Source organism: Dromiciops gliroides, chromosome 3 (assembly GCF_019393635.1).
Source record: "Dromiciops gliroides isolate mDroGli1 chromosome 3, mDroGli1.pri, whole genome shotgun sequence".
Classification (NCBI taxonomy): Eukaryota; Metazoa; Chordata; class Mammalia; order Microbiotheria; family Microbiotheriidae; genus Dromiciops; species Dromiciops gliroides.
The window spans coordinates 185725259-185746324 of record NC_057863.1 but is presented as its reverse complement, the minus strand read 5'-3'; the positions used below and the strand labels follow the sequence as shown (position 1 = coordinate 185746324).

The 21066-nt window shown below is 36.9% G+C and overlaps 1 protein-coding gene across 1 annotated transcript in view; it reads left to right on the top strand.

Moving 5' to 3' along the window:
• Positions 1 to 21066, top strand: part of MRPS9 (mitochondrial ribosomal protein S9) — a 91594-nt gene that overhangs the window by 27265 nt on the left and 43263 nt on the right. The window contains 3 exon segments of the mRNA XM_043996220.1: positions 20591 to 20627; positions 20630 to 20652; positions 20744 to 20769. Of these exon segments, the coding sequence (XP_043852155.1) occupies positions 20591 to 20627; positions 20630 to 20652; positions 20744 to 20769 (86 nt within the window).

Sequence of the window (21066 nt, the reverse complement as noted above, 5' to 3'; positions counted from 1 at the left end):
ACACATACACTAGTTACTAATTCTCCAAGGTTACATTCCATCCACTGTATTTATCCTGTGTGTTCTGATTAATACATGTTGCTTTTCCCATTAGAATGTAAACTGAGGGCAGTGACTTTTCACTTCTCTTTGTATCCTTCACACTTCCTTAGCACAGTACCTGACATCATAATCACTTAATGCCTCTGGATTGATTAATTGAATTCCCTTTTCTAGTACTCTGTCAGACTGCTATCAGTCTTTTATGTTCTTACAGTGCCACTTTTCCCACCCTTCACCCCCTTTAAAATGCATTATCTAATCAATTGCCATAACCAAACCTGTTAGAATTGTATGTAATATTTCAAGTTGGGAGGCTGTGAGAGCAAAAAAGTCTCTACTGTGAAGTTAAGTGTAGAGCCCTTGTGCTATTTATTTCTGCTTTTTTTAGATTACCCTTCACCCTCCCACCCTCAGTTACTTTGAGGTTAAGTTCCCTTCCAGCTCTTTTCCCAACTTCCTCTTGGCTTTAGAACTGCTTCAGAATGTTGCTTAAGACCCAGGGCCTCCTTCCTCTGGCACAGCCTTCCACTCCTATGGCCTGCTTACCATGGAATATCCCTCTGTAAAGTCTGCCCTCCTTCTGCCATGCTTGAGTTTCTCTTGCAATTTAAGGGAGGAGCCCAGGCTAGCCTGCCTTCATTCCCCTTCCTGTGCCTGACTTTTTCTGAACTTCAAACCTTCATCCTCAAACCATCCCCTCTACCTGCCCCACTCCCCGCAGCCATTTTCCAACTCTTTTCTGTGTTTCTTCCTATTTTTAGAATGGAAGTGTCCTTGAGGGCAAGGGTTGCTTTCTTTTTGCTGGCATTTATATTCTCAGCTCTTAGAAAATGACGTGGTATAGTAGTAAGTACTATATAATTCTTGTTTCTGTTCCTCAGGACTGTTTCCCACATAATTGTTAGCCATCCAAGCAAAACATGTTATTGTAGGTTGTTATGGCTAAACTTGTGTGGCAGTGGCCATGATCTAACTAAATAGTGTGACATCCAGTAGAAATTATGACTAAATAAAAACATGAAGATGAAAAATTTTGAAAGTCCTTCATTAAAAAGCAAAACTATCAGGAAGGAGTTACTTATGATTAACTATACCTTTCAAAAATATTTTTAGAGATTTGATCCATAGAATTCTCACTTTGCTCTCAGCTTGAGTAAAACAGATTATAAAGAAGCAAATTTCTTTATATATCAATGGTTGTTTTTATTTTTTGGTTAAACTTTAATTTATTTATTTAAATTTTCCCTCACCAGCATCCTGCTCATCTTTTTTTAAATAGCAAAACTACATTTGTATGGTACTTTAAAGAGAAATTTCCTTACGAACATCCATGAGATTGATTATTGCAACAACACAATAGCTAAGATTTATTTAGTACCTTATACCTGACAAAGAATTTTCTTCACAATAGCCCAGCAAAGTAAGTACCATTATCATCCTCATCATCCATCATCTTATATTTTGCTCTTGCCTCTGCTTCATATTTTTTTCCCAGTTACTGGGAAACTGTTTCCCTCCATCCTGTTTGTTTACCCATGATATTTTACTCTATTTTTCTATCTTCTTTTACCCATAATCTCCTCAAGTGTTTTGCTTCTGACTTGCCCCATCCCCCAATCTGCCCTCCCCCTTATCCCCTTTTCCTCCCACTTCCCTGCAGGGCAAGATATATTACTATACCACTTGACTATATTATTATTCATTCTTTGAGCAATTCTGATGAGAGTAAGGCTCATTCACTTCTCCGCCCCCCTCCCACCTTCCCCTCCACTCTATAAGCTTTTTCTTGCTTCTTTTATGTGAGATACTCTACTCCATTACACCTCTCCCTTTCCCTTTCTCCCAGTGCAATCCTTTCACCCTGTAATTTTATTTTAAAGATGTCATCATGGGGCAGCTAGGTGACACAGTGGAAAAAGCACCTGCCCTGGACCCAGGAGGACCCAAGCCCAAATTCAGCCTTAGACACAAGACATTCACCAGCTGCTCGACCCTGGGCATGCTACCCCAACCCTGACTGCCCTGCAAAAAAAAAAAAGATAAACAAAAAATAAATTCTTTACAGATATAATCCCTTCATAATTAATTCCCACCTGTTCCCTCTGTCTAAATTTATTCCTTTCAGCTGCCCTAATATTGAGAAAGTTCTTATGAGTTAGAAGTATCATCTTTCCATGTAGGAATGTTAACAGTTTATCAATGGTTGTTTTTAAAGCTATTATGGTGTCTTTCATAGTACTCTATTAACTTGTAGATATTTGAGGATCATATTTCCCAGGAGCATAGATTTAAAATCATAAGGGAACTCAGAAAGGATCTAATGTAGTCCACTGCTTCATTTTACAGATAAGGAAACAGGTCTAGGGAGGTTAAGATAATTACTTACCTTGGTCACACAGGGAGTAAGGGTCAATTAATCAGCAAGTTATTTATTAAGCTTCTATTATGTGCCAGTTACAAAGACAAAAAAACGAAAGTCTCTGCTCTCAAGGAGCTACATATTGTATGGTATGTGGTGTGTGGTGGTGATAGGGGTGTGGTGTGTGTTGTGTGTGTGTGTGTGTGTGTGTGTGTGTGTGTGTGTGTGTGTGTGTGTGTAAGTATAAGAGAATAGCAACATGTATTTATATAAGCAGATACAAATAAATACAACATAATGGGGTGAGGGGGCAGCTAGGTGGCACCGTGGATAGAGCACCGGCCCTGGAGTCAGGAGTACCTGAGTTCAAATCTGGCCTCAGACACTTAACACTTACTAGCTGTGTGACCCTGGGCAAGTCACTTAACCCCAATTGCTTCACTAAAAAACAACAAAAAACAACATAATGGGGTGAAAGACACCTTCATGTAAAAGGTGACATTTGAGCTGAGTTTGGAAAGAAACCAAGGGATTCTAAGTGGCAAGTGAAGGAGGGATTGTGTTCCAAGCATGGAGTGCAGGCAATACAAAGACATATAAATTGGAGATAAAGTTTTGTGTGTGAGGAATAGTGAGAACAATTTGGCTGGACCTCTGAATGAAGACCCAGGTCTCTGAGAAGATTTAATAAGAGAACAAGTAGAATATTACAGGGTCTATGTCTTATGTCTACCAGTTATTTAGTTTTTCCACTTATAGTCAGATGCTGAGAAATATTTTAAGGACAAACTAGTATTATGCTATATATAATTAAATTTCTGTTTTAAAATTTATAAAAGTGAATTAGCACAATGGGTAGCAGAATTATCAGGCTTTATACTTCGAACAGTATATATTCTTCATTATGCCTATGTACCATTCCATGTCATTGTGGGTAATAAGTTATTCAAAACATTTTAGAAATAGGCCTAAATGTGTCCTTGCTTGTTTTTTGTATATTAAACACATATAGATTTGAATTTTTAAACTACTGCTGGTTTAAGATAGTAGTTAAAGACATTTCAGTTCATGTTGACCATTCGTGACTATAGAATTATACTAATGTTTATATTTGGGAATTAAAGTTTCAGCTGTACATTACTTTTTGAATTTCAGGGAAAAGCCAGCAAATTGATATATAACTGCAGAAGTCTACCAATTACTTTTAATTGGTATATAGACCTTGCTCTGAAACCAGAATGTTTTATTCTCCTAAGTGTGAATATGCTGTATGAAGTTTCTCTAATTGATTTGCTGTGCCCATTCCATTTGATGTATCATTTTTCACAAATATTTCATAATTTTGTGCCATTTCTAATGAACAGAGTCGTTAGGACAGGCATGTCTAAGTACAACTGACAGCTAACATTAGGTGCCAGATGCAGTTTATAAAGCTATGTAGAAACTGCAGAGAACAGTTTAAATAAATTAGCACCTGTACATTAGTCTCACTTGCTGGTAATTATATAAGCCGAATCAGTAGAGATGACATTTAGGTAAGTCATTGATCAAGTAACAGCTGCATACCCACTGCCAGCTGGGATACCTAATTAATAGAGATTGCAGTCTTGACCCAGTGCTTCTCCCCATTTGAGTCTGTAATCTTTTTTTAGTTCTCAATTTAAGCTTAAGGATGTAGTAAATACTTTGCCTTCCTTTCAGCAAACACTCAAGACCATTGATGTTCTAGTTTAATTCTGAAAATGTAACTAATATTTTTATAATCAAAGATTACCTTAAACATCATGATCTATTTAGATTAACTTTTATTATTATCCACTTTTTTGTATATATAGCTGTTTGTTCAACTTAAGAATCTGTATTGCATAGTATTTTCAGAAAACTAGAAAAGTCATTTTCTGATCTTGTAGTTTTAGAAAAGGCACTTTTAAAATGATTAGCTAACTATTGACGCCAAATTATTATGTAGAATACTTTTTAGAAAGTGGCTTCACTTAGAAACACAATAATTTTGCCAAGTTACTCCATAGGTAATATTATGGTCACTGAATGTCTATTGAATATATCTGTGGTGTCAAAATATCCAGGAAAAATTAATTTTTTAGCTTTCTGGTTGTATATAGTCTCAGATGTATTTTTAAATAAGGAATTAATACTAATTAAATATTTTACTTACATGGAAAAAAAAAAGTTTCTCCTCCCCAGAATATTGAAAAAAAATAGGGTGAACATATAATTTCAGTCTGTTTCTTTGTGGGGGGTTTTTTTGGGTTTTTTTGGGGGTGTGGGGGTTGTTTGTTTTGCGGGGCAATGAGTGTTAAGTGACTTGCCCAGAGCAAGTGTCTGAGGCTGGATTTGAACTCAGGTCCTCCTGAATCCAAGGCTAATGCTTTATCCACTGCGCCACCTAGCTGCCCCTCAGGATGTTTCTTTAAGAAGAAATTGTAGTTTTATTCAAAGGATCTGTATTCTATATTTCATCATAGTAGAAATATATCTTAGGGATATTCAATTAGCATTCAACCTAAAATGTACTTTTATTTTATTTGACTCAAAGGAGAAGTCTTTTTCAGTATTTTAAAAGTGTTAAAGGAAGTAATTTTTTAATTTAAAAGCTATTTCATCAGAATATTTTCTTTTTTGTCCCTTTTATAATATCTACCATCCAAAAGTGGATAGGCTAAGAGCTTTATTCTACTTGATTTTTCACTTCAGATTGTGTTCTTGTACTAGTTTTTGGCTTTAAAATTTTCTCCTGTTTTCTATTTACTTGTTTAAGTGCTTATGAAGTAATTTAAGAAGTATTCTTTATGTGTTATCTATTTATGAAAAAGTTCTCACTATACAATGGTCTCTGTTTTGTTGATTAAGCTTTCTTTTCTATTGATTCTGTTCCTTCTTCTTTGAATCTTCCTGTTATATAGTTGACAGTCTTTTATTGCTGATATTCAGTTTGAAATTAATTTTCATCCTGGTTAATTACAGCATGCAGTGGAAGGTAAGGAAAATAAATTTGTTAGTGGTTTGTAGACTAATGCTGAAGAGGAAATCCTCAGCAAGAGTCATAAGATCATACATCTAGAGTTGGAAGAAACTTTAGACACCATCTCATTCAACACTTTGATTTTAGAGATGAGAAAACTGAAAGCCAGAAAGGTTTATGGCTTCTTCAAGATTATGCATTAAATGACAAAGGCTTGAACCCATCTTTTCTGACTCCAAATCCAGAATTCTAGGATGTGGGGACTTATGCCAAGAACAAAATCCTTTAGGGCAGGAGTTCTTAACATTTTTTTATGTCATATACCCATCTGGACCTCTTCTCATAGATAATAGTTCTTTTTAAAGTTCATATAATTGAGGTTAAGAGTGCTTGCTCAGTGGAAGTTAGTTGAGATTTAGTAGATGGGGTTACTGGGAGTTAGAGAGGTTGCTTTAGTGCTTAGTGTCTGTCTTATACAAGGCTTGAGTCCATTGAAATTTGTATGAAAGGATCACTTGTCACTAGGAGCTTCCCCCCCACCCTCACCCCCCGGGGAATGAGAGTTAAGTGACTTGCCCAGGGCCATACAACTAGTACGTGTCAAGTGTCTGAGGTTGGATTTGAACTCAGGTCCTCCTGAATCCAGGGCTGGTGCTTAATTAATTCACTGTGCCACCTAGCTGCCCCCTTTACATTTTATTTTGATAAAACCACACAGATTAAGAAATTGCTAAAATGTGAGTTCCTTGGAGTGAGGAACTATTTCATTTTTATCTTCGTGTGTCCTTTGCTTACCACAATACCTGGCACATAGTAGGTACTTAAAGATTTTTGTCAAATTACTTACAAAATAAAAAAGTAACACTGCAAAATGTGTTCTGGTCAAAGCTATACTTAAAAGACCAATGTTTTGTCTTTCGGTATTGGGTAATACTTGATTAATAAAACAATATAAACATTTGTACTTAGAGGGAATTGAAATCACATAAATATATGAATAAGGAGAAGACTAATTCTATTTTGGTTGCTTGTATTTTTCAAATTAATTTTTTCATCACTTTAATTCCAAAAATATCCCTATTTTTTTACCCAGGCTTCTGTCTTGTAACAAAGAATAAAAAAAGAGGGGGAGGAGACATTTTAAAAAAACTAACCAACACACCTGCCAGCTTATTTAGTGTTCCACACCAGTATTCTTCAACTTCTATAAAAGAGAGAAATACCACTTCCTCCATAAAGCTAACCCTCTTCCCTCTAACCAGGCCTGATCTCTCTCATTGTCTATAATTTGTCTGAACTGTTAACTCCTTCTACCATTTGGTTGCAGCCATATCCATGACTTAATAAATCAGTCATAGGGAGTTGATTGAAGCATTAAATGCAGTGACTTGCATAGTCACACAGGTAGTAAATATCAGAGTAAGAATTGGAATTCATCTCTTCTTAAATTCAAATCCAACACTTTTCTTGCTAGATTCCTCTTATTTGTACTTACACAGTTCCATAATAGACTGTAAGCTTCTTGAAGTGAATATTTTTTTTACAAATATTTTTTTTTTATTCTGAACTTGGAAAAATCAAGAATTCATATATATTTTCTGTATTTTGCCATCTGCCTACTTCTGTGCCCTCCTGCACATCGGGCCTTACTGTTTACCCCGAGGTTGCTCCCTCCTATATGTTTTATCTCCCCCTTTTAATATACTAAGCTTCTGAAGACAAGGACTATCTTATTCTTTTTTTTGTATACCCCCATGCTTAGCACTGTTCTTGCAGCATAAAAACACTTAATAGATCCTGTTTTGTTCACCCTAGTTTGTACCCTCATCACTTCTTGCATGGACTCTTGTAATCACCTCCTACCTGATCTCCCTGATTTCAGTGTTTCTCCTCTCCAAACCATCCTCCACACTGCTGCCAAATTAATTTTTCCTTAAATTAAGTTCAGACCATATAACTTCCTTCTTTTAGAATCCTTCACTGATTCCTTCTGGTCTCTTCCCCCCCCCCCCTTAAGTGACTTGCCCAGGGTCACACAGCTAGTAAGTGTCAAGTGTCTGAGGTCGAATTTGAACCCAGGTCCTCCTGAATCCAGGGCCATTGCTTTATCCACTGCGTCACCTAGCTGCCTCCCTGGTTTTCATGATAAAATAGGAATTTGGCTTTTAAATCTCATCACAATATGACTCTAGTTTACTGTTTCAGGATTCTTGAATGTTGCTTTTCCCAACAAACTGTGTTCCTGCCCAAAATGACTTTCTTGCTCTTCCCTGACCACGGCATTTTATTTCCTGCCTCTATGTCCTTGCATAAGCTGACCCCAATACCTGGAATGTTATTCTTTGCCACCACTTTTTAGAACGCCTAGATTCCTTCACAGCTTAGTTCACATGCCACCCCATACAGGAACCCTATTCTTATCCCTTTATTCCCTAGTACCTTCCCCTAGAAATTACTTTTAGATGCATATATATATAATATGTATATAATATATACACACACAAATGTGTATGTATACAACATATAGATGTTGGTTTTTCCTCAGTAAAATATAAGCTCCTTTAGGTTAGGGTCTATTTGGGGTTTGGGCCTTTTTGGTTGGATTTTTTTTTTCTTTTTTTGGGGTGAAGTGTGTGTGTGTGTGTGTGTGTGTGTGTATACACACACACACACATATACATTTAATCTGGCAGCTAGCATTGTTGAATGGGCTTGCTCAAAGCCACACGGGCAGAGCTGAAATCTAACCAGGCATTCACATTCTATGTTGCAGATTATTTACACCATACCATTTGTGCTCTAATCAGGATCATTTCCAAAAGAAGCTTTTTTTTTTTTACTAGTGTAAGAATTTGTAGAAAATCTTTCTCCTGGGCTTTGAGAGCATGGTCTGGTCCTCAGAGTACTCTTTTTTTAAAGTTTATTTGTTACAAATATTCTACTAAATTAAATGTGTGTGTGTGTGTGTGTGTGTGTGTGCTCGTGTGTACGTGCGTGCATGGTATATGCATACTGCGTGCATGTATATGCATACTACGTGCTAGATACAAAAGTAAAAATCTGTAAAATGTCTAAGTTTATAGGGGCACATACAGTGTACACAGATAAGTATATTAAGCAATGAAGGCAACAAAAGAAAGATCCAGACAATATGGATATTGGGTGGGGTGGGGGTGTGGAACAGAGGAGTTTGAGAGAGGTGGGGAACAGGAAAGAGATTTTGACCTTCATTTGGGCTTTGAAGGAATCTGAAAGGCCCAAGCATGGGGGTTCATATCAAAGTCTTATAATTACAGAATTAGAAGGTATTATACAGGTCAAGAATTCCGGGGCAGCTAGGTGGCGCAATGGATAGAGCACCGGCCCTGGAGTCAGGAGGACCTGAGTTCAAATCCAGCCTCAGACACTTAACACTTACTAGCTGTGTGACCCTGGGCAAGTCACTTAACCCCAATTGCCTCACTAAAAAAAAAAAAGAATTCCCTGAAGTGGTCATCCAGCCTTCATTTGAAGATCTCTAATGATAAACTCCTAAGCTTAGCAGGCCAATTTGATAACTCTTCCTTAAATGGAGACAAACAAAATAAGAATCAAAGAGTTCTGTCTTCTCTCCCTTATCCATTATTTTCATCTCATTCATCCTAAACCTTAGTATCTTCCTATTTTCTCCACTATTATTTTAAATTAGCATTTTTTGTCAACCGTAACTGATTTTTAGCTTTATTTCTCTTAGTCCTATTTTATTCACATACTCTGTTTATATCACTTTCATTTTCAAACATATTCCTCCCCCAAAGATAAAATATAAACTCCAATGGCTCCTATTATAGAATACAAACTCCTGTATGGCATTAAAAACCTTTCACAATCCAGCTCCAATTTATCTTTCCAGAAATAGTTTAATTGTACACTCTCTCAGTTTCTCTGCATTTTAGCCAAACTGTCCTGTTTGCTGTTCGCCCTATATATAATACTCCATCACCTGCCCCCCCATTCCTGGAACACATCTCCTCTTCTCCTGCTTCTTGTCATTCAGTCAGTAAATAAACATTTATTAAGTTCTTCCTATGTGCTTGTACTTAATCTTATAATCCATAGTCCTTTTCAAAGCTCAGTTTATGTGCCATAATCTATTTCCATCAAAAGACTATGCCTGATTCTTTCAGTTGTTAGTTCCTGTCCTTTTCACCTCCCCTTCCCCCCATTACTTTGTATTTATTTCATATTTACTTAGACACATAGTTTCCCCCAGTAGTTTGTAAATTCCTTGAAAGCAGTAACTATATGGCTTTTTTATCTCTGTATCCCTAAGCACATTGCCCATGACTGTATAATCCTTCAGAAATATTTTCTGCCAATGTTAATCAGGGGAGGTTGGAAGTGGCTAAGGATCATTTGGTCATTGAGGCTTTGTCATACCTCCAATATGTGCATTACCTCTCTGTTGTTTGTCAGACTGACACATAACTACATTGGTGCTTTTTCCCCTCTTAATAGCATTTTATTTTTTTCCAGCTATGTGTAAGGATAGTTTTCAACATTAATTTTTATAAGATTTTGAGTTCCAAATTTTTCCCTCCCTCCCTAAGACAGCATGCAGTCTGATAAAGCTTATATATATATATACAGTCACATTAAACTTATTTCCACATTAGTCATGTTGTAAAAGAACAAAATGGAAAAACCTCAAGGAAGAAAAAAAGAAAAGAAAAAGTAAAATTAATATGTTCGATCTGCGGATTCCATTGTTTCTTTTTTTTGCATTTGGAGAGCATTTCCCATCATGAGTCCTTTGGAAATGTATCATTGTATTGCTGAGAAAAGGAAAGTCTGTCATAGCTGATCATCACACAATGTTGCTGTTACTGTGTACAATGCTCTGATTCTACTCACTTCACTCAGCATCAGTCTACTTAAGTCTTTCTAGGCTTTTCTGAAATTCGCCTGCTTACCATTTCTTATAGTACAATAGTATTCCATTACATTTATATGTCACAAAATTTTCAGCCATTCCTCAATTGATTGGCATTCCCTCAATTTCCAGTTCTTTGCTACCACAAAGAGAGCTGCTATAAATATTTTTGTACAGGTGGGTCTTTTTCCCTTTTTTATGATCTCCTTGGGATACAGACCTAGTAGTGGTATTTCTGGATCAAAGGGTATGCACAGTTCCATAGCCCTTTGGGCATAGTTCCATATTGCTCTCCAGAATGGTTGGATCAGTTCACAATTCCACCAACAATACATTAGTGTTCCAGTTTTTCCACAGCTTCTCCAACATTTATTATTTTCCTTTTTTGTCATATTAGCCAATCTGAGAGGTGTGAGATGGTACCTCAGAGTTGTTTTAATGTCCATTTCTTTAATCAGTAGTGATTTAGAGGATTTTTTTTTTCATATGACAACAGATAGCTTTGATTTCTTCATCTGAAAACTGCCTGTTCATATCCTTTGACCATTTCTCAATTGGGGAATGCATGTTATTCTTATAAATTTGATTCAGTTCTCTATATATTTTAGAAATTAGGCCTTTATCAGAAACACTGGCTGTAAAATTGTTGCTTTCTGCTTTTTTTCTAATCTTGGCTGCATTGCCTCTGTTTGTACAAAACCTTTTTAATTTAATGTAATCAAAACCATCCATTTTGCATTTCATGATATTCTCTATCTCTTGTTTGGTTATAAATTCCTCTCCTCTCCATAGATCTGAGAGGTAAACTATTCCTTCCTTTCCTTAATTTGCCTATATTATTACCCTTTATGTCTAAATCATGTACCCATTTTAACCTTATTTTGGTATATGGTATAAGATGTTGGCCTATGCCTAGTTTCTGCCATACTATCTTCCAGTTTTCCCAGCAGTTTTTGTCAAATAGTGAGTTCGTATCCCAGAAACTGAGGTCTTTGGGTTTATCAAACAGTAGATTACTATAGTCATTTACTACTGTCTCCTGTGCCTAACCTATTCCACTGATCCACCACTCTATTTCTTAGCCAGTACCAAATAGTTTTGATGTCTGCCACTTTATAGTAAAGCTTCAGATTTGGTATAGCTAGCCTACCTTTCTGTGCATTTTTTTTCATTAGTTCCCTTGATATTCTTGACTTTTTGTTCTTCCAGATGAATTTTCTTTTTATTTTTTCTGGCTCTATAAAATAATTTTTAGGTATTTTGATTGGTATGGCACTGCATAAGTAAATTAATTTAGGTAGAATTGTCATTTTTATTATATTAGCTCGGCCTATCCGTGAGCAATTGAAAATTTTCCAGTTATTTAGATCTGATTTTATTTGTGTGAAAAGTGTTTTGTAATTGTATTCGTATAGTTCCTGGGTTTGTCTTGGCAGGTAGACACCCATATATTTTATATGTCTACAGTTATTTTAAATGGAATTTCTCTTTCCATCTCTTGCTGCTGGGCTTTGTTGGTCATATATAGAAATGCTGATGATTTATGTGAATTTATTTTATAAAGTTAATTGTTTCTAGTATTTTTTTAGTTGATTCTCTAAATATACCATCACATCATCTGCAAAGAGTGAAAGTTTTGTTTCCTCCTTGCCTATTCTGATTCTTTCAATTTCTTTTTCTTATTGATAAAGCTAACATTTCTAGTACAATATTGAATAATAGTGGTGATAATGGACATTACATTGGTACTCTTTAGGAAGAATTACAACCACCACCACTGATTTCTTTTTCCTCTTACCCTTAGTGAATGATCTCTCTTATAACACCACATATTGATTCATATGTATTCCTTAGAGATTTGGAATTGCTAGAAGTCCATTTTGCCTGTCCCATGGAATGTGTAAAGACTAGAAAGGTAGGTTAGCGCCTATGTGCATTTTTGTTTTTCTCAGATTTTTCAAACTTGAGAGGAGAAATGCTTATATAACTATGTTATATTTAAAACATTGCATCCTGTTTGCAGCATTTTTAGGGCAACTAAACAATATAGATATTGTTTTGGAGTTATTATTTTTAGCATTTTAATTTAGGGAAGAAAACATTTCAAATTCACTGCTACTTCCTATGGTAGGCCCTGACCCCAAACTATTGAAGCTCAAGTTAGAATGGCATAATCTGCTCAGATAAGAATCAATTTCTTTGTCCTTTCACAGACTAGCAAAGTCACAGTACTGTCAAGATAGGGCCAATGCCAAGAAAAGCAAATAATTACCAGCCTTACCACAAAAGCTTTCCTTTCAGAAATTGTCTTCTTGTACTCTCACCTCCCCATCCTCTGTGGATTTTATGCACACACGCACATATGCACACGCCCAAGCATGCACACACAGTTGTTGTTTAAACAGAATTTTCTTTCCCTTTTCCCCTTTGTTAGAGTTACCATAATTTCATTTTTTTAAAAATTTCACTTCTGTGCAGCACCTTAACTTTAGTGACATTTCACTATGACAAGTTTTCACTATTGTTGGTAAGGGAGCTGCTTCTTATTGCAGAATATTTATGTTTCACACTTTTGCTCAATGTATTTATTACTCTGCATGCTTACAAGGAAGAAAAACACTGATGTATTGTCAATAATACAATAGCTTAAAATGCAATTTGATTTTGTCCTTTAATCCTTAAGGAATTAATTTTGAAGAGTGTATGAAATAATGTGTGATAGAAAATAGAAAATTTCAAGTATAGATAACAGCAACTATTGTCTGAATTTGAAACAGGATTGGTCTGTGAAACTGGAGTTGGCAAGTACTAGATTGGAGAGTAGCCAGGTTCCATAAAAGGCAGAGGAAGGAAGAAAAGGTTGGAGATAGTCTTAGGATTTAAAGTGACAGGAAAAAAAACGATCATGTTCAAAAAATCCACATGGAGATTTTTGATGGAGACGTAAGTGGGTGGATGGTAATTTCTGCAGTAGATCACACGAATTAGAGGTTTTAGGAAGAGCGCTGTCAACTCTACCCGCTATAATAATTTTTAGGCATGTATAGCTAGCTTGCAGAGGTCCCAAAAGGGTTCATGACACAAAAAATGGTTAAGAGCTCCTGACTTACTGCCTTTTGTTGGTTGTTGTTGTTCAGTCACATCCAGCTCTTCATGAACCTTTGGAGTTTTCTTGGCAAAGATACTGGAGTGGTTTGCTATTTCCTTCTCCAGTGGATTAAGGCAAAGAGAGGTTGAGTGACTTGCCCAGATTTGAGCTCAGGTCTTTCCTGACCTGCTCTATCCACTGCGCCACCTAGCTGCCCTATTGTTGGCATTACAGTATGACAGAAAGCATTGTGGGGTATAATGGCAAACACTAGAATTAATCAGATGATAGGGGTTTAAGTCCCAGTTGTATACTGTAACTTTATGACTATAAACAGAAGAGCACTGGTTCTAGAATCAGGATTTATGTCCACATCCCACCTGTGATGCTTTGTTTTGTTTTGTTTTTGCAGGGCAATGAGGGTTAAGTGACTTGCCCAGGGTCACACAGCTTCATGTCTGAGGTCGGATTTGAACTCAGGTCCTCCTGAATCTAGGGCTGGTTCTCTATCCACTGCGCCACCTAACCCCCCACCCCCCCCACCCCCCAGTGATGCTTACTATCTATGTGACTTTTGACAAGTCACTTAACTTCTTTGGGCCTCAGTTTTCTCCTTTGTAAAGTTAGATGGTTGAGTTAGATGGCTTTTGAGGACCCTTCTACCTCTAGAAATGTGATCCCATTATCTTAAGATGAAGGAGTCGTACCAGATGACCTTTAATCCCCATCCCCCTCTCCCAATCTCCTTGTAATTTTAAATGTTGAGCCTAAATCGCACAAATTTCCTGACCCTTAGTTTCCTTATCTGTAAAATGGTGATAGTAATCCTATAATGGTATTAGTAATCTTACCTTGTATAATGTTGAGGGCTATGCTTCGGAAACTGTTAAACCCTACATAGAAGTAAAGTATTGTTTTTCAGGATTCTTAAAAGATTGTGATTTCATTAATATGAATATTTTATCCATTGATGCAGATTTAAACTTTTCCTTGCCTTGTTTTTCATAAAGTCCTACAGCAAAAATAAAACAAAGTTGGTAGCATTTTGGTAAGTAGAGTGAAAGCATTCCAGGATGGGCATTCTCCACAGACTCTAAAACAGCCTTTTCATGAGTCCATCCTTGCTGGCTTTCTAGGTAGTGTAGTATCTAAGATCCAAGGTTGTGCCTCTAGAATGAGGCACAAAAGTCTACTACCTTTATCCCCCTGTTACCAGCAAAAAGAGGAGAAAAGAGTGGAGTTTACCATAGAGCAGCCATCTATACTTTATACTGTGCTCCAAAACATGCCTGTTTAATGATTTACAGCATGCTCTGTTTATGATTTTGTGAATTTTTATCCTGATTATTTCTCACTTACCCAAATGGAGCATTCATCTATTTGAGTTTCAGGTGGTTTGTCTATTCTATAGATACAGAAAGAAACCAAATTACATTTCATAAATCAAGGTAATCCTTTGTTTACCTTGAGAATTCTTAAAATTCTGTTCAGAATGCCAGTAGGAGATTAATGAAAGTAACAGGTTAAGATCTTGTTGGTCACACACTATGCATATTAAGTAGTTGATATCGCTGTCAAGATTACTTATTCTTTGTCAACATTTCAGTTGGCAAGTATTTTTTTTAATTGTTAATTTACTATTTTCTTTCATGTCTGTTCCCATCCTTCACAATCCCCTCCTCATGTGTTATTATTCTTGCTGAATTTGTAATTACTGCCATCAGTGAATCTTTATGTTACAGTGCTGTACACATTTTTTTCATTCTTGAATTGAATTTCACAGAATCACAGAACATGGATTGTAAAGGACCTCAAAGGCCAACTCGGCCAGCTTGTATTTAACAAGAATTACCTCTGTAATATCCCCAACTGATGGGCATCCAGCCTTTGCAGGTTATACTACATCTTTAGCAACAGGAGTCTGGAGGAGAAAGACACAGGCATGGCTGATAGTTACATTTTAGGCCCTGAGTATGACAGTGAAAGCCTTCAGTACAGGTAGACTGATAGTCCACATCTCTCCCCCCACCCCCAGCACTACTACTAACCTAAAAGGAGAACAAATAATCCCATTTCCTCCTCCATAATCTCCACAATGAGAAGGATTGTTGTCCTGTATAAACTCGGGGTCCCTCTTCAGTGTCAATACAAGATTGGACGGTTTAATGATGCTCTCCAAGATATCGTATAGGTGGGGATGGAGTTGCTCTTTTAGGCAAGTTGACATGTAAGTGTGATAAGAACAATGAGAAAACTTGAATTCAGGATCTATATTCTTTGTGACCGTAGGAAGCCACTCAGTTTACACTCCCAATTTCTCATCTGCAAATTGAGGAGTCTTGGATTTGATAATCTTTCTTGCGCCTTCTAGCTGTATATCATTTAAGGGGAATACGTGGACCTCTTCTTCCATTCATTGGAGTTTCAGAAAGCAACAGACAACTTTATTTCTCTTTTACTTGTCCCATACTTCAAGCAAGAGGTTAGTTAGAACTTTTATAATAATGCTCAATTTGAGCTCTAGTAGTTAATTTCCTGATGGCTTGACCAGATAGAGTTTTATCATTCAGCTTAAAAAATCCTGGTTCTAAAATGCTCCCCCTCCCCCCCAGGGGTTAGCTAGCCCACCATAATTTGAAAGATGATTCGTTATAATTGTTCAATGATCAGCTTAGTCAGATATGATGTATTACACATCCTATATGAATACTGATCCTGTAGTCCATTTGTTAATTGAACATTTTTAAAGATTTCTGCAGCAGTGATGAGTTTTTTGTTGGACTTTAGAGGGGTTGGAGAAAGCTCCTATAGAAGGTGGGCTTTTTAGCTGGGGCTTAAAGAAGCAAGAGAGGTCAATAGTCTTATCAGAGGAAGGAAAGCATTCCTAGCATGGGGGACAGCCAGAAAAAATGCCCAGATTCAGGAGAAAGTGTGTCTTGTTTGTTATGGAACAGCAAAAGAGGCCAGTTCACTGGGTTGAAGATTCTGTGTCCGGGGAGTAGAAGGGAGCTAGGTAATGAATGAGCTTCCAATGCTGAACAGAGCATTTAGTATTTGCTCCTGGGGGCCGTGGGAAGCCACTAGAGCTTATTGAGGAAGATGACGTGATCAGACCTACATTTGAGGAAAATCACTTTAGAACCAGAATGAGGATGAATTGGAGGGGGGAAACACTTGAGACAGGTAGACCCTCCAGCAGGCTATTCCAATAATGCTGTAATGAAGTGGTAAGGCCTACATTAGAGTAATTGGCAGTAGAAAGAACATAGGAATAGAGTAAATATCATGGGGAGCGAATAGAGATGGAGGGAAACACAGCAATAGTAACTGGGGAAAAATTTGAAGCGAGAGACAAGAGCAATGTAAATGAGGAGGATGATGATACTTTGCTGGGCCAATTGTGAAGAGATTATTTGTCAGGTATAAAGTACTCATATAAAATGTAAGCTATTATTTTTGTTGCATAATCAACCTTATGGGTGTTTTGCAAGGAAATCTCCCTTTAAAGTACTATATAAATGTAATTTACTATTAAAAAAAAGATGAGCAGGATGCTATCAGAAAAACCTGGAAAGATTTACATGAGCTGATGCAAAGTGAAATGTACTGTGTACAAAATATACAGCAATATTGTAGAATGATCTGCTACGAATGACTTAGTTATTTTTAGCAATGCAATGAGCCAAGACAACTCTGAAGGACCTATGAAGAATACAGTTTCATCTACAGAGAAAGAACTGATGGTACTGAATGAACAATGAAAGTATATTTTGTTTGTTGTTGTTAGTTCCTTTTCTAAAGTTGTTTTTTTTTTGTCTGCTATGGTTTTACATGACTGCACATATATAACATATTGAATTCCTTGGAGGGGGAATAGGGAAGAAGGAAGAGAATTTGGGAAACACGAAGTTTTTTTGGTTTGTTTTGTTTTGTTTTTTGGTAAGGCAATTGACGTCAGGTGATTTGCCCAAGGTCACACAGCTAGTGTCAAGTGTCTGAGGGTCAGATTTGAACTCAGGTCCTCCTGACTCCAGGGCTCGTGCTCCATCCACTGCACCACTACTAGCGCCCAGGAACACGAAGTTTTTAAAATCGATGTTACAGATGTGTCTGTTACATGTAAGGGTGGGGAAAATTCTAACAAACAAAATAAATATGGGTTTTTTTGTTGTTTTTTAAAGAGTATATGGCAGGGGCAGCTAGATGGCACAGTGGTTTAAGCACCGCCCTGGATTCAGGAGTACTGAGTTCAAATCCAGCCGTCAGACACTTGACACTTACTAAGCTGTGTGACCCTGGGGCAAGTCACTTAACCCCCATTGCCTTAAAAAAAAAAAGAGTAATGGCAGTGTCAGAGAGAGAAAGGGACACATTCAAGAGCTGTTGCAAAAGTGAAAATCAATAGACCTTGGCACAGTTTGTATATGGCGGGGGTGAGAGATGATGAGAAATCCAGGATGGACTCCTAGATTGTGAGACCGGGCAACTGTGAGGATGGTGTTGCCATCTACAGTAATATGGAAGGTAGGAGGCAGGGAGAAAGATGAGTTCCATTTTACACATATGATGTTTAAGATATCTACTGGACGTCAGATTTTAATGTCTGAAAGGCAATTGGAGATGTGAGATTGCATGTCAGCAGAGAGTTTGGGGCAGGAGAGATAGAGTTGAAAACCATTAGCATAGAGATGGTAATTAAATCCATAGGAGTTGATGAGATACCAAACAAAGGAGTTATGAAGGAGAAGAAAAGACCCAGAATTAAACTCTGAGGGAGACCAACAGTTAGAGGGTATGGAAAAGGATCCAGCAAAGGAGACAGAAGGAATGGTCAGATAGGTAATAGGAAAACCAGGAGAGAGTGGTTTTCCAAAAACCCAGAAGGAAGAGATTATCAAGGAGAAATGACCAACAGTGTCAGAGGCTACAGAGTGGTCAAGGTGAATGAGGATTTGGCAACTTAAGAGATTGGTGGTAACTTTGAAGAAAACAGTTTCAGTAGGATAAGTTCAGAAGAAGGGATAAGGGGTTAAGGAGAAAGTGAGAGAAGAGAGAGTGGGGGTACCATTTTAGACGTCCTTTTCAAGGATTTTAGCTTTAAAGGTCACAGTAAGAGATATAGAATGATAGTGGAGAATGGAAGAATCAGGACGAGAGTTTTTCAGTTAGGGGGAGACATGGGAAAGTTTGTAAGTAGTAGGAAATGAGCCAGTAGATAAAGGAAAGATTGAAATTAAATGGAGGAGAATTATGAATGGGGGGAGGGGGGACCAATCTGTTGGAAGAAAGAGGATGGAATGGTGGGATCACCTGAACAAATAGAGGGATTAACCTTGGTAAGGAGTATAGCGCCGGTTCATCAGTTTGAGAAGACGGGTTTGTGAAGAAGGAGGGTAGTATCTGAAGATATCTGAGTGATAGGAAATGAGGAATGAGAGAGGAAAGAGGGAGTTCACAGTGGAGGGCTTCAATTTGAAGAGAGAGAGAAAAAATTTTGGAAAAAACCAAAAACTATCAATAGTCACATAAAAATGCTGTTAAATTACTTTTGTTTAGAGAAATGCAATTAAAATATAACTTCTGAGATACCATCTCACACCTATCATATTGGCTAACATGACAAAAAAAAAGAAAATGATGTGAAAAAATAGTCACACGAATGCACCTGCACAAGCATGCACACACATTTGTTGTTTAAACAAAGATTTTCTTTCCCTTTCCCCCTTTGTTAGAGGGAAGCTAAGGTCCTTGGTTCCTTGCCAAGACTTTGTATTCCTTCACAGTTTTTCTAGATTCCTTCTGGCCTCTGTAAATCACTAGCAGTGGGTCCTAGTTAACAGATTAAGAAAGTCTTGGTATCTTCTGTTTCATAACTAGATACTGAGTGCAGTTACCTCTTTTTCATATCATCTACATTAAGAGTTGACATCCTACATGTAACTACATGACTAGAATCAGAGTATATCAGCTCTACTACCCACCTTCTTTTCATCCCTTGTGTCCCAGGATTTCACAATGAGTAAAATTAATTCAGTAAATATTAAGTTCAAAGCACTGGCCCATGTCCTATGGACATTATGTTAGGCATGAAGTATATAATTCCACATGTAGGTAACTTGTTTAACAAAACCACCTTGATATGTTGATAATATTAATATGATTCTCCCCCTTGAAAAACAAGGAAATTAAAACTCAGAGATGCTAAAAGACTTAGCTGTGGATCACACATAAGGGTAGAGCTGGAATTTAGACTCAGTTCTTTTTGACTCATTATTTCTACTGCACTGTGCTTCATCTCCAGAAGTCAGGAAGAAACAAATATAGAAAAAAAATCAATTTCTTTGGTGAAGAGTACCGAGAATATATTGTATGGTACCAGTTTTTTTTCATCAAATGATGTTACTTGCAAAGGTTATATCCCCAATTTCTGGTTTTCTATGTTCACATTAAAATCACAGGTTCGGGGCATCAGGTTCTGTCTAAATAACTGTTTTTTCCTTCAACCACTGTCCTTAAATGAAGGTCATATTTCAGTGCTTCAATTGTGCCATGGAAATGACCCTGGGTTCTTGATTGCAAGTGTCATTTGAGTTTGGACCTAATGAAGGACTCTCTGTTCTCTGAAGACGCATCTAGCTAAGTTCAGAGAAGCCCTATTGTTAGGTTATGATTTTTCCTACTATAAGGGCTTATTGAAATCTATGGGTTTCTGTGGCTATCTGGAGAACATTTAATCATGGAGGCATTGTATTATGTTGTTAGAGAGAATACCCCACTTAGATGGAAAGACAAACTTAATCAACTTATTACTCTAGATGGAAATTCTCTCTCCTTCCTATATCCTTTTTTTTTTTGAAAGGTGCAGTGAGGGTTAAGTGACTTGCCAGGGTCACACAGCTAGTAAGTGTCAAATGTCTGAGGGTGGATTCTGAACTCAGGTCCTCCTGATCCAGGGGCCGGTGCTTTATCCACTGCGCACCTAGCTGCCCTCCTGTATTCTTTTTAATAACACAATGGAATTCTTCTAGTGCCCATCATATTCTAAATTATGTTAATATATTATTTGCATTTCTATTTAAAATATCCTTCTAGATTTTAGGCACATGAGCTCAGGTCTTTTTGTACCATTGCGTATAGTAGCCATTTATAATGCTTTTTGAAAAATTTGGATTGAATTGATCATTTAAATGCTTTGTTTATTTCTAGAGAGCTATTGCCTATCTCTTCCCAAGTGGCTTATTTGAGAAAGGGCCAGACCAATTATGAAGGTATATTGATTTTATTTACTATTTAAAATTTTTTTCATTATGGTTTTCTTGTTATATCCAGTGATTAATGCATCTTTTACTTGTTTCACAGCATCCTGAAGACATTTTTTCCAAAGCGTAGAGGTGAGTATGTTCACAATAGGCACCTGATTTGTTTTCTCTTTTTTTCCTACCAAAAAAGGTTACCTGTTACTATGTCAGTATAATAGAATCTTTCTTTCTGTCTTTACTTAATTTTATACTCAAATAGTAGGATCACTACATCAGAAGGTAAAAACCAGTTTAGTGATTTTCTTGTTTAATTCTAAATTGTCTTCCAGAACATTTGAACCATAATCAGAAGTATACCAGCAGTATAGTGTGCCTGTCTTCTCACAGTCCCTCCAATATTGATAGGTTTTTAAAAATATTTTG